This window comes from Dromiciops gliroides, chromosome 4 (genome assembly GCF_019393635.1).
Source record: "Dromiciops gliroides isolate mDroGli1 chromosome 4, mDroGli1.pri, whole genome shotgun sequence".
Taxonomy (NCBI): domain Eukaryota; kingdom Metazoa; phylum Chordata; class Mammalia; order Microbiotheria; family Microbiotheriidae; genus Dromiciops; species Dromiciops gliroides.
The window spans coordinates 30796266-30808470 of record NC_057864.1 but is presented as its reverse complement, the minus strand read 5'-3'; the positions used below and the strand labels follow the sequence as shown (position 1 = coordinate 30808470).

Genomic DNA, 12205 nt, shown 5'->3' with positions numbered 1-12205 from the left:
GTGGGCCTCCACTGATGAAACACAAACTCCTTGAAGTATTGATGTTGCTAAATGCCAAAGTCAACTAGTATAGAAGCCCCTGGCAGTGAAGATAGCCCTGGGATGGCCCAGAGAGACTGTGCCTAACATGACCTTCCCTGCACAGCCCAAGTCACAAAATGTGCCCAAGCTCAGCCTGCTAAGTCAACCATTCAGTCTGGAAAAGGCCCCTTCCATCTAAATTGTTTCAATCTTCTAAACCTTTGAAACTCACCAAGTAAATACTCTCTCTCCTTCTCATGGAGGTGCAGCTAGTCTATCAGCATTAAAGAGACAATGTGTGAAATAGTGAGAGGGTTGATGGTGTCTCTGTCAGAACTGAAAATAAAGCTCAGATCTGCTCTTCTTAGCATGGGGGCCTCTTTCCTAGGAGTTTCTGTACAGATGACAATAACCTGGCTAGTTCTGAAGTTCCTATTTATCCCACAATTGGTGCAAAAAGCATTTGGGATAAGGCTTAGAATGTGGGAGCAATGTGTTTTTATCAATGGAATCCATTCATTTTGATGGGGGGGGGGGTCCATGGGGTCTCATTACAGGTCTTTGACCCTGAAAGGTTCTCCCCAGAGAATAATGAGAAGAGACATTCATTTGCTTTCGTGCCATTTTCTGCTGGGACCAGGTAAGAATACAGCAAGGGATCATACGGGGGTGTTGTTGATAATGTCAAGAAGCTTGCTTTGGAAAGGGCTCTATCCCTTCAAGCCCTCAGCCCCCTTTGCTTCCATCTCACCACCTACTTTTTATTCCCTTGAATTAAGTTAAGATGTTGACTCTTTGCTTCAATAGTTTGGGCATGCTACTTATGAGGGTATGCTCACATATTTGATTCTTTGTACCTTTTATTCTTCCATCAAACATTTATTTCATGCCTGCTGGGTGCCAGGTACAACTCTCAGGTGTCCCCATATCTGAGAATAAAGGGACCAAAATGAATCATCCCTTGCCCTAAGGGATTCTCCTGGGTGTGGAAATTAGGGCAGGGGAGTAAGAAGAAAGAGGACAGACTATAGTGAATGGGGACTTTGGTTCAAATCCTGCCTCCAGCACTTATTGAGCATGTGGCTGTGCTTCAATCACTTAACTGTTCTTGATGTTTTCTCATCTGTAATTGATATTCAATGGCTTCTAAGGCTCCTTTCCACTCTAGAAATGATTATATAATTCCACCCAATTCCCTTAGCTGGGAGCACAAACATAAAAATGAAATCATCACTTCTCCTAAAGAGTTTACTGTCTACTGGAGGTGGGAACCAGCATCTGAATATAAAGAGGAGATCAAGGCCAAAGGCACCTGGCTTCAAATCCTCCCTGTGCCTTCCTAGGCCTCAGTTTCTTCATCTGTAAAATGAGGGGATTAGATTAAGTAGCTTCTGTGATCCCTTCCAGCCCTAAACCTTCGCACCTATGACTCTAATAAGAGCACAAAACAGGGAGAAGCCAGAGAAAGTTGGAGGAGGAGGACAAAACACTTTCCACGGGAGGATCGTGGAGGAAGTGATATGTCGGCTGCACTTTGAAAGAGGACCTCTCTGAAAGGCAGAGAGAAGTAGACAGAGACACCAAAAGTGGAAGCTCAAGTTCAAGGAGCAGCAATTCATCTTGTTTGTCTGCTACACGGGACATGTGAAGGGGGTAATGTGGGGGAAAGTCTAGGAAGATTGGGATTAGAGTGTGGAGAGCCTAGAGGCAGGAAGCAGTGGCTAAAGGTTTATTTAGTGAGAGAACTTCACCAAAGGGACCAGTCTATTCCTTGACCACAAACTATTCCCCTGACAATCCCATAGAGGACTGTGTCAGCCAGTTAGCCAAGACACATTAATTAAGCACCTACTGTGTTCCAGCCACTGTGTACGCATTGGGTTTACTAAGAAAGGTGGGAGAGGCCCCTGCCCTCAAGGACCTCACAGGTTAATGGGGGAGACAACATAAAAAAGACAAATTAGAGATAATTGACATAGAGAAGGCACTAGAATCATGGGGGGGACTCTGCTATCAAAAGGGGGATTTTAGCTGATGCCTGAAGGAGGCCAGGGAAACCAGGCAGCAGAGAACCCCAGGAATGGGGCAAGTAATGAAAGTACCCACAGTTGAGGGACAGTGTTGGTTGAGAGGAACAGCAAGGAAGCCAAAGTCCAAGGAGGGAGGGAGGTGGGGAGGGGGTGTCATGTGATAAAGGGCTTTAAAAGCCAAACAGGATTTTCAATTTGATCCTGGAAGTGATAGGAAGCCACTGATTTTTATTGAGTGGGGAGGTAGTGTGTGAAACGATCCGACTTTCACTTTAGACAACTCAACAGCCAAGCAAAGGATGGATTCTAGTAAGATGGGACTTGAGGTGGAAAGGCCAACCAGATGGATAGTCCAGTAGCCCGGGTGTGAGGCGATGGGGGCCTGCACAATCAAAGAAAACTATCTGATCCTAGAGGGAAGTGTCGGTTTCCTCTCAAGGACCTTCTCAAGAGAGCTGCTGTGTGAATGAAGAGAAGGGAACAGGCTGGAGAGGATGTTAATGGAGAATCAACAAGATTTGGCAACCAGTTGGATGTGAGGGATAGAAAGGAAAGAAGATCCAAGGTGGAAAATCTAGGTGACCAGAAAGATAATGATGCCTGCAGCAGAAATGCAGAATTTACCAAGAGGGATCAGACTAGAGGACAGATTAGGAGGGAGACTAGGGCAGGATATGGAGATTTCAGAGTCACCTGCATAGAGATGGTCATTGAACCTGCCAAAACTGATGAAGTCACCATGAGGGTAGAGAAGGGAGGAGAGAAGAAGCCTCAGGATAGGGTGCTGGATGATGATAAGAATCTAGAAATAGTAGCAAGTCAGAGGAGAGGAATACTGACCATGAGCAGTGTCATGTAAGCCAACAGAACAGTCAAAGCCAAACAGTCCTCAGTCAAAGGCTAAGTCAAAAGTGTTAGATAAACACTGAGAAAATACCATCTGATTTGGTAATTAAGAAATCACTGGCCACTTTGGAGAGAACAGTTTCCTTTGAGTGATGAATTCCCAAGACAAACTGCAAAAGGTTGAGAAGTGAGTGCAAAGAGAAGAAGTGGAGGTAATGAGTGACTTTTTCAAGGAGTTTGAGAAATGGAGAAGAGATACGGGACGATAGCTTGAGGGAATCAATGGGAATTTTTTATGAGTATGGATAAATTCTGAACATGTTTGTAAGTAGCAGAATGGCCAGTTAAAAGGAAGAGATTAAATGTAGGGAGATGGTTGTAGGGGAAATGTTCCCAAGGAGATGGAAGTGAATGGGACCTGGGACACAACTAGAAGGACTGGTGAGGGGGATCATCTCCTCATCAAAGACTCCAGTAAAGCAGGAGTGGTCCAATAATGCAGTTGATGATAAACAACCAGAAGACAGTCTGTAGTCAAATGCCACCAGCACTCTATGCTTGGCCGTGGGCTGTTTACCATTTTTATGAATAACTTGGATAATGGCATAGGTAGCATACTTGAGAAATTTGCAGATCACACAAAACTAAGAGGGATACCTAACATATTTAATGAGAAACTAGGTGTTCCCCAAATATATTCCCAAACTAGAGCCATGGGCCAGATCTCTTAAGATGAAATGGGGTCTTACATTGGCTTGAGAGAATCAGTTTCTCAAGTCCAAGGAAGGAGAGATATGACTACAGCAGTTCATTTAGAAATGATCTGGGAATTTGGTGTACTGCAAACAGACTGATTAAACAAGATGGTGTAATTGATAGCCCCAAAGTATATGCAAGTTTAGGACACATTCAGATTAATTAATGTCTGCAAACTTTAATTTAAAGAGTGAACTCTGATGCCGGTTAGCCCCAACATTGTGATGTGGCTATAAAAACATGAAGGAACAGTCCCTGCTTTCAATGAGCTGTCATTGTCCTGGGTAGATAGACTATCCACCATTCACAAGCTAATTTCCAGAGGAGAACACTAGCACCGAGCATCAGTAAAAACAAAGCAAAACACAAAAAAAAAAACCCTCAAACAGTAGGTAGTATTTGAGTTGTACTTTTAAAGAATCCAGGGCTGCAAAGAAAGTGAATTTCAAGGATGGGATACTGCCTGAGCAAAGACATGTAGGCTGGAGACAGACTGCTATGTTGAGGGAGGGCTAGAAGAAAGTATGTAAAGAAGGAGATTGCGAAGTGTCTGGAAATGGAGCCCGCTTAGGAGAAGAAAAGTGTCCTAGACCAGGCAGAGAATAGTCCCACATTACTCTGCCTGATCAACCCATATATGGACTGTTGTGTTCAATTCTGGAAGATGCAGTTTAAGAAAAAACATTGATAAGATAGACATGTCCAAGAAAGGAAAAGCAGGATGCTGAGAGTCTTATAGTAATGTTGGATATGAAGGTCAATTGAATAATTAACTAAGGATGTTTAACCTGAGGAAGTAAAGACTTAGTGGGGAGGGGGATGTTTAGATGTTTTCAAGTATTGGAAGGGGTTTCTGGTGGAAGATGTTGTTCTTCGGTCATGTCACTCTCTTGACCCCATTTGGGATTTTCTTGGCAGAGATATTGGGGTGGTTTGCCACTGTCTTCTCCAGTTCATTTTACAAGTGAGGAAACTGAGGCAATCAGGGTTAAGTGACTTGCCCAGGACCACATAGCTAATAAATGTCTGAGGCCAGATTTGAACTCATGTAGCTGAGATTTCTTGATACAAGGCCAATACTCTATCCACTGAGCCACCTAGATGCCTGTCTTGTGGAAGATGCATTGGACTTATTCATCTTGACCCCAGAGACCAGAACTAGGAGCTTTGGCTGGGGGGTGGGGATTACAAAGAGGCACATTTAGGCTTGCGGTAAGAAAAAAGAAAAACCTCCCCAATGAGGAGCACTATGCTGAAGTGAGAGGAGCACAAGGCCATGCCTCCTCCCCCCAAAATGGTTGAAAGGCTTGATAACCACTTGTTAGGAGATGCCATGGATATGGGGATTCTGACCCAGGAATGCTGGCCTAGATGGTCTCCTGAATTCTTTCCAGATCTGAAGGTCGACGTTTCTCTTTCCAGGGTCTGGTCCTTGGTTTGCTTCTCTGTAAAAGTAGGGCATTGCACTAGGTCTTCCTTTCCTGAATCTTTGCATTTAAATCCTCTGAACTAAATCATAGGCCCTTTGAACCCTGAAGGTTTTTTAGCCTTTCTGCTCAAGGACTTAAGACTTCAAAGGCAGGATGATTAAAGGGAAAGGAGACCCAAATGGAAGGAGAAATGTTCATGTCTTGTTTTCTCTGCCTTCCTTCCCTATCCCCAGGAACTGCATTGGGCAGCAGTTTGCCATGATGCTAATGAAGGTGGGCCTGGCCCTGACACTGCTCCGCTTTGAGCTGTTTCCAGATCCTGAGAAGACCCCTATCCCCACTCCCCAAATCATTCTTAGGCCTAAGAATGGGATTTATCTGTATATAAAGCCCCTCCAGTAGCCCAGCTGGCCTGTGGTGGTGGATATCATTATCTTTAGCTATAGCCAGTGATGCAAACAGAGACATGGAAAGGGGGGGGGGTTGAAGTTGGCAGAGGGTGTCAATCTTTTTCTCTGTGGCATTGGAGTGAATTATATAATGCTAGATCAGGGCAGTGGCTATGGGGCTGAGGGTTCTGGGGCTATGCCTTCCTAATTGTTTTCTTTCTCAGCCACTGTTAATGATGATGATCCAAATGCTGGCAGTAATAAACCAGGGCTAGGGGGTCCTTCAGTGCTAGAAGAAAAAAAAAACTCAGGAAGTGACATTTCACTGCTCCTAATCCAGAAAACAAATAATCAAATGGGACTCTATTGTCATGACCAAGAGCAGGCATGATTCTACACAGGATGCCTAAGAAGGGTTTCAAGAAAGGGAAATATCTCAAACTGGTGGTGGCTCTCAGAGATGCCTAGCAGGAGGTAGAGTCACCTGAAGGAAGGTATCTGTCAGATTCTCATTGCAAGAAAGAGTACCAAGCCACCAGGGTAGGAGTAGGCAGAGGTTGGACTCTTTCCCTCCCTACCAGACTGTGAATGAGCCCAAAAAGTTCAGTTCAGATGCAGAGCAGGCCATGTATGAGCTGTTAGTCCACCTGGGGTTGAGGATGAAAATCAAGAAACTTTGATCAGGAGTAAGGAGATGCAATGAAGGCTGTGGACTTGAAGCTGGAGGAGTGGCTAGCACTCCAGTAATGGTCACCGCTACACCAGTCCCTTCCTGCACCCCCAAGGAGGAATGGGGCTAGAATAAACTTAGCTTTGTGGAATTGTTCTCTTTAGGGGATCAGATAAAGATGTCACAGTGTCTTAACTACCCTGACCTCATGCCCTCCACCTGGCCAAAACAGCAGACATTTACTCCAAAGAATTTTTTTCTTTATGTATGTTAATAAGTCTTGATTTAATTTTACCATTAAATTGGTTTGTATATACATATATGCAAATAAAATGAAAATCAATTTGGAGGTATGTGTGTGTTTTCATTTTCTTTAAATAGGGGCTTGAAAAAACAGGGGAATGGTGACTGGGCTTAGTATACTGTGTAGAGAATTTAGAGAATCCTAAAGAATCAACTAAAAAACTGCTTGAAACAATTAACAACTTTAGCAAAGTTGCAGCATATTAAATACACCCACATAAATCATCAGAATTTCTATATATAACCAACAAAGAACAGCAGCAAGAGATAGAAAGAGAAATTCCATTTAAAATAACTGCAGAAAATATAAAATATTTGCGAGTCTACCTGCCAAGGCAAACCCAGGAACTACATGAACACAATTGCAAAACACTTTTCACACAAATAAAATCAGATCTAAACAAATGGAAAAATATCAATTGCTCACAGGTAGGCCGAGCTAAAATAATAAAAATGACAATTCCACCTAAATTAATTTACTTAATCAGTTCCATACCAATCAAACTACCAAAAAATTATTTCATGGAGCTAGAAAAAATAATAACAAAATTCATCTATAACAACAAAATGTCAGGCATATCAAGGGAATTAATGAAAAAAACGCAAAGGAATGCAGCCCTAACTGTACCAGATCTACAACTATATTATAAAGCAACAATCATCAAAACTATTTGCTACTGGCTAAGAAACAGTGATAGATCAGTGGAAAAGGTCAGGCACACAAAACACAGCAGTAAATGATTATAGCAATCTCCTTTTTGATAAACCCAAAGAACTCACTATTTGACAAAAACTGCTGGCAAAACAGTAGTATGGCAGAAACTAGGCATAGACCAACATCTTATACCATAAACCAAAGTAAAGTCAAAATGTGTACATGATCTAGATATAAATGGTGATACCATAGGAAAATTTAAAAAGGAAAGAATAGTTTACTTAGATCTATGGAGAGGGGAAGATTTTTTTTACCAAAGATGAGATAGAGAATATTATGAAATGCAAAATGAATCATTTTGATTACATTAAATTAGAAAGTTTTGGACAAACAAAACCAATGCAACCAAGATTAGAAGGAAAGCAGTAAGCTGGGAAACAAATTTTACAGCCAATATTTCTGGTAAAGGCCTCATTTCTAAAATATATAGAGAACTGAATAAAATTTATAAAAATACAAGTCTTTCCCCAATTGTCAAATGGTCAAAGGATATGAATAGGCCATTTTCAGATGAAGCAATTAAAGCTATCTATGGTGATATGGAAAAATGTTCTCAATCACTACTGATTAGAGAAATGCAAATTAAAACTACTTTGAGATACCACCTCATACCTACCCAATTGGCTAATATGAAAAAAAAGAAATATGGTGAATGTTGGAGAAGATGTGGGAAAACTGGAACACTAATACAGTGTTGGTGGGAATTGTGAACTGATTCAACCATTCTGAAGAACAATTTGGAACCATGCCCACAAGGCTATAAAACTGTGCATACCCTTTGACCCAGCAATACCACTAATAGGTCTATGTCCCAAAGAGATCATAAAAAGGACCCACATGTAAAAAAATATTTATAGCTGTTCCTTTTGTGGTGGCAAAGAATTGTAAATTGAGGGGATGCCCGTCAAGTGGAGAATGGCTAAACAAGTTCTGGTATATGAATTATAATGTAATACTATGATTTAACTGTTCTCAACAATACAATGATCCAAGAGAATGCCAAATGACTCATGATGAAGCATACTATCCACCTCCAGAGAAAGAACTAAAACTATCTGAATACAGACTGAAAGTATGTTGTTTTTCACTTTCTTTTTCTTTTTTTCATTATTTTTTATTTGAGTCTTCTTGCACAAAATGACTCATGAAAATGTTTCACATGATTAAAAATGTAAAAAAATAAGAAAAGAATCAGTCATACCCTATAGAGTTCAAATAAAACATGAGTTAAAAATAAATAAAACATAGATATTACATTTTTAAACTGCTGATATACCACCGACAGGGATTCTGAAAAACTGATAATTGGCCCCCCTTTCTATTTGAGTTTGACTATTGCTCTAAGATTATCAGTGGCAGAGCAGGTACTGGCCTACATTGGTAGATGGAATTTACTAACTGGGGAGTTTCTTATGCCTGTGAAATCCCAATTCCATTCACCCTATCCCTTACCTTATTTGTCCTAGGGAAGGTGAATTTAGACTTTCGTTTTAAATGACCTGTGTGGGGGCAGCTAGGTGGCACAGTGGATAAAGCACTGGCCCTGGATTCAGGAGGACCTGAGTTCAAATCCAGCCTCAGACTCTTGGCACTAGTTGTGTGACCTTGGGCAAGTCAATTAACCCTCATTGCCCCACCCCCAAAAAATGACCTATGTATTGTGGGGACCCAACTGGATTTTTCACCCAGATCATTTCTTTCGTAAACCACAGATGAGGGGATGATATATCCCCTTGGATGCTCTCCAAGGAACTCCCCTCTAAGGAAGGAAGCAAACAAGGAGCATATCTCCCTCAGTTCCTTTTTCAAATAGATATGAAGAGTGCATTCATTTATTTCGTAATTGCATATTTTTAATATAAAAAGAAAGAATAGGCCCAAAATGAAAACACTATTAAGTAGGGAGATGGTCATTGAATTCATGGAAGCTGATGAGATTAGCAAGTGAAGTAGCAGAGAGGGAGAAGAGAAGAAAGCCCGGGACAGAACCCTGAGGGACAGCTACAGTTAGAGGTCATGACCTAGAGGAGAATGCAGAAAAGGAGACTGAGAAGAAATGGTCACCTAGGCAGGGAGAGAACCAGGAGAGAGGGATGTTCCAAAAACCTAGGGAGAAGAAAGGATAAAGGATAAGAAGGTGATCAAGAGTATCAAATGCCACAGAAAGTTTGAGGAGAATGAAGACTGAGAAAAGGCCATGGGGTTTGGCAACTAAGAGATCATTGGTAACTTTGGACAGAGCAGTTTCTTTTTTTTTTCTAATAATAAGCATTTTTATTTATAGTTTTGAGTTTCAAATTTTATCCCTCCTTTCCTCCCTCCCCTTTCCCTCCCTGAGATGAGAAGATGAGAATCAATCAGATACAGGATATATATATATATATATATATATATATATATATATATATATATATATACATACATATATATACATATATATGCGATTATGTAAAACATTAACATATTAGTCATTTTTTTGAGGCAATTGAGGTTAAGTGACTTGCCCAGGGTCACAAAGCTAGTAAGTGTTAAGTGTCTGAGGTCGGATATGAACTCAGGTCCTCCTGAATCCAGGGCCGGTGCTCTATCCACTGCGCCACCTATATTAGTCATTTTGTAAAAGAAAACTTGAATAAAAGAAAAAAATGAAAGAAAGTGAAAAATAGCATGTTTCAGTCTGTGTTAAATCAATAGCAGTTCTTTCTTTGGAAGTGGATAGTATGCTTCATCATTAGTCCTTTGGGATTGTCTTGGATCGTTGTATTGCTGAGAAAAGTTAAGTCATTCACAGTTCTTCATTGAACAACATTGTTGTCACTGTGCACCACATTCTCCTGGTTATGCTCACTTCACTATATATCAGTTCATACAAATCTTTCCAGGCCCTTCTGAAATCATCTTGCTTATCATTTCTTATAGCATAATAATATTCCATCACTATCATATGCCACAGCTTGTTTAGCCATTCCCCCACTGATGGGTATTCCCTAATAATTTCCAATTCTTAGCCACCACAAAAAGAGCTGCTATAAATACTTTTTGTACAAATTGTTCCTTTTCTCTTTTGGGGTATGTCTTTGGGGCAGAAACCTAGCAGTGGTATTGCTAGATCAAAGTGTATGCACAGGGGCAGCTAGGTGGCGCAGTAGATAAAGCACCAGCCCTGGATTCAAGAGTACTTGAGTTCAAATCTGACCTCAGACAGTTGACACTTACTAGCTGTGTGACCCTGGGCAAGTCAGTTAACCCCCATTGCCCCGCAAAACACACACACACACACACACACACACGCACACACACACACACACACACACAAAGTGTATGTATGCACAGTTCTATAGCTCTTTGGTCATAGTTCCAAATGAGAGAACAGTTTCAGTGGAAAGATGAGGCTGGTAGCAGGACTGCAAAGGTTAAGTATTGTATCTGGCCTTTTCAAGGAGTTTAGCTACAAATAGCAGAAGAAATCTAGGATTAGAGTACAGATGGAAGGATCAAGATTGTTGGTTTGTTTTTGTTTTTTCAGCATGAGGGACACATAGGCATGTCTGTAGGCAGGAAGAAAAAAAAAGCCAGTAGATAAAGAGAGTGAAAACAAGTAAGAGTGAAAAAAATTTTTTAATTAAATTTAAAAAAGAAAAGAAGTAAGAGTGGGGATGAGAGAAGGGGCAGTATGCTGGAGGAGATGAGATAGAATGGGCTCACCTGTGTAAGTAGAAGAGTCAGCCTAGATAAGAAGTAAGTCCACTTCTTCATTGGAGCTTTGGTCCTAGAGTTCCCTCATTTTCTGAACCCCAATATTATGGCAAGCCACCCAATTAACTCTCTACATATTAAATTTGTCCCCTACAATGTGAAGCGGTCATGAAGGGAGAGAGGGGCAAAAGGCAGAAGCAAGCCTGTTAAGCTGTTCTTTAAATTTAACATTCCTTTCTCTTCTACCTGTACTTAATAGTGTTTTCATTTGGGACCTATTTTTTATTTTTACATTAAAAATATACAATTAAGAAATAAAGTAATGCATTCTTCAGAGCTATTTAAAAAAGGAAATGAGGGAGACAGCTCCTTGTTTGCTTTCCAATTTCTTTCCTATCACCCAATTATGCACACACACACACACATACACCCCTCACATTACTCATGGAACTGTTGGGGAATGAGATATCACACTCATGCCCTCAGGCTGGGTACTTTGATGAAGTAGTATCACCAAAGGGAATTAAGAACAGGAAAAGACTAGCACCAGTTTGATGGAACCAGTGCCTCCAGAAATGAATGGAAATTCACAGGAGCTCCCATTAGCAGTATAGACAGTGTCCAAGAAATGAAATGTTGACAATCTGCTGAAGCTGAGTTAATTTTAGCCCTAAACTCAACTGCTCACAGATAAAGATGAAAATGGGTCCCAGCAGCAGCAACTAGAAACAGCCCTAGGTTATACCCTGATTAGGTCTCCTCAAGAGATGTTACTTTTCTACATAGTGATAAAAGAGGGTTGAAGAATAATAACTATAGCTAGCACTTATGTAGGCTTTAAACTTTGCAAAGCTATATGTGTGTATTTATTTATTTGTTTATCTATTTATTTATTTATTTGATCCTCCCTAGGAGAAAGGTGCTATTATTATTCCTATTTTTTAGATTAAGAAACTTAGGGCAGCTAGGTGGCACAGTGGATAAAGCACCAGCCCTGGATTCAGGAGGACCTGAGTTCAAATCCGGATTCAGACACTTGACACAGTACTAGCTGTGTGACCTTGGGCAAGTCACTTAACCCTCACTGCCCTGCAAACCCCCCCCCCAAAAAAAGAAACTTAGACACAAAAATTTTAAGTCACTTGCCCAGGGTCACAAAGCTAGTGTCTGAGGCCAGATTTGAACTCAGGTCTTCCTGATTCTAAGTACATTGTGCCAAAGAGCTGACTAGAAACTGAAGGTTCATTGCTATTCATCCCCACAATTCTGCCATTCAGGAGGGGCACTGATAAAGACCTGACTCTTCACAGGCCTTGGATTCAGGAGGACCTGAGTTCAAATCCAGCCTC

The 12205-nt window shown here is 41.0% G+C and overlaps 1 protein-coding gene across 1 annotated transcript in view; it reads left to right on the top strand.

Annotated features, from left to right (window-relative positions):
* Positions 1 to 5767, top strand: part of LOC122756127 (taurochenodeoxycholic 6 alpha-hydroxylase-like) — a 35939-nt gene extending 30172 nt beyond the window's left edge. The window contains exons 11-12 of the mRNA XM_044005249.1: positions 579 to 661; positions 5317 to 5767. Coding sequence (XP_043861184.1) covers positions 579 to 661; positions 5317 to 5485 — 252 coding nt within the window. The 3' untranslated portion in view covers positions 5486 to 5767. The remainder of the gene's footprint in view (positions 1 to 578; positions 662 to 5316) is intronic.
* The last annotated feature ends 6438 nt before the right edge of the window (positions 5768 to 12205 follow it).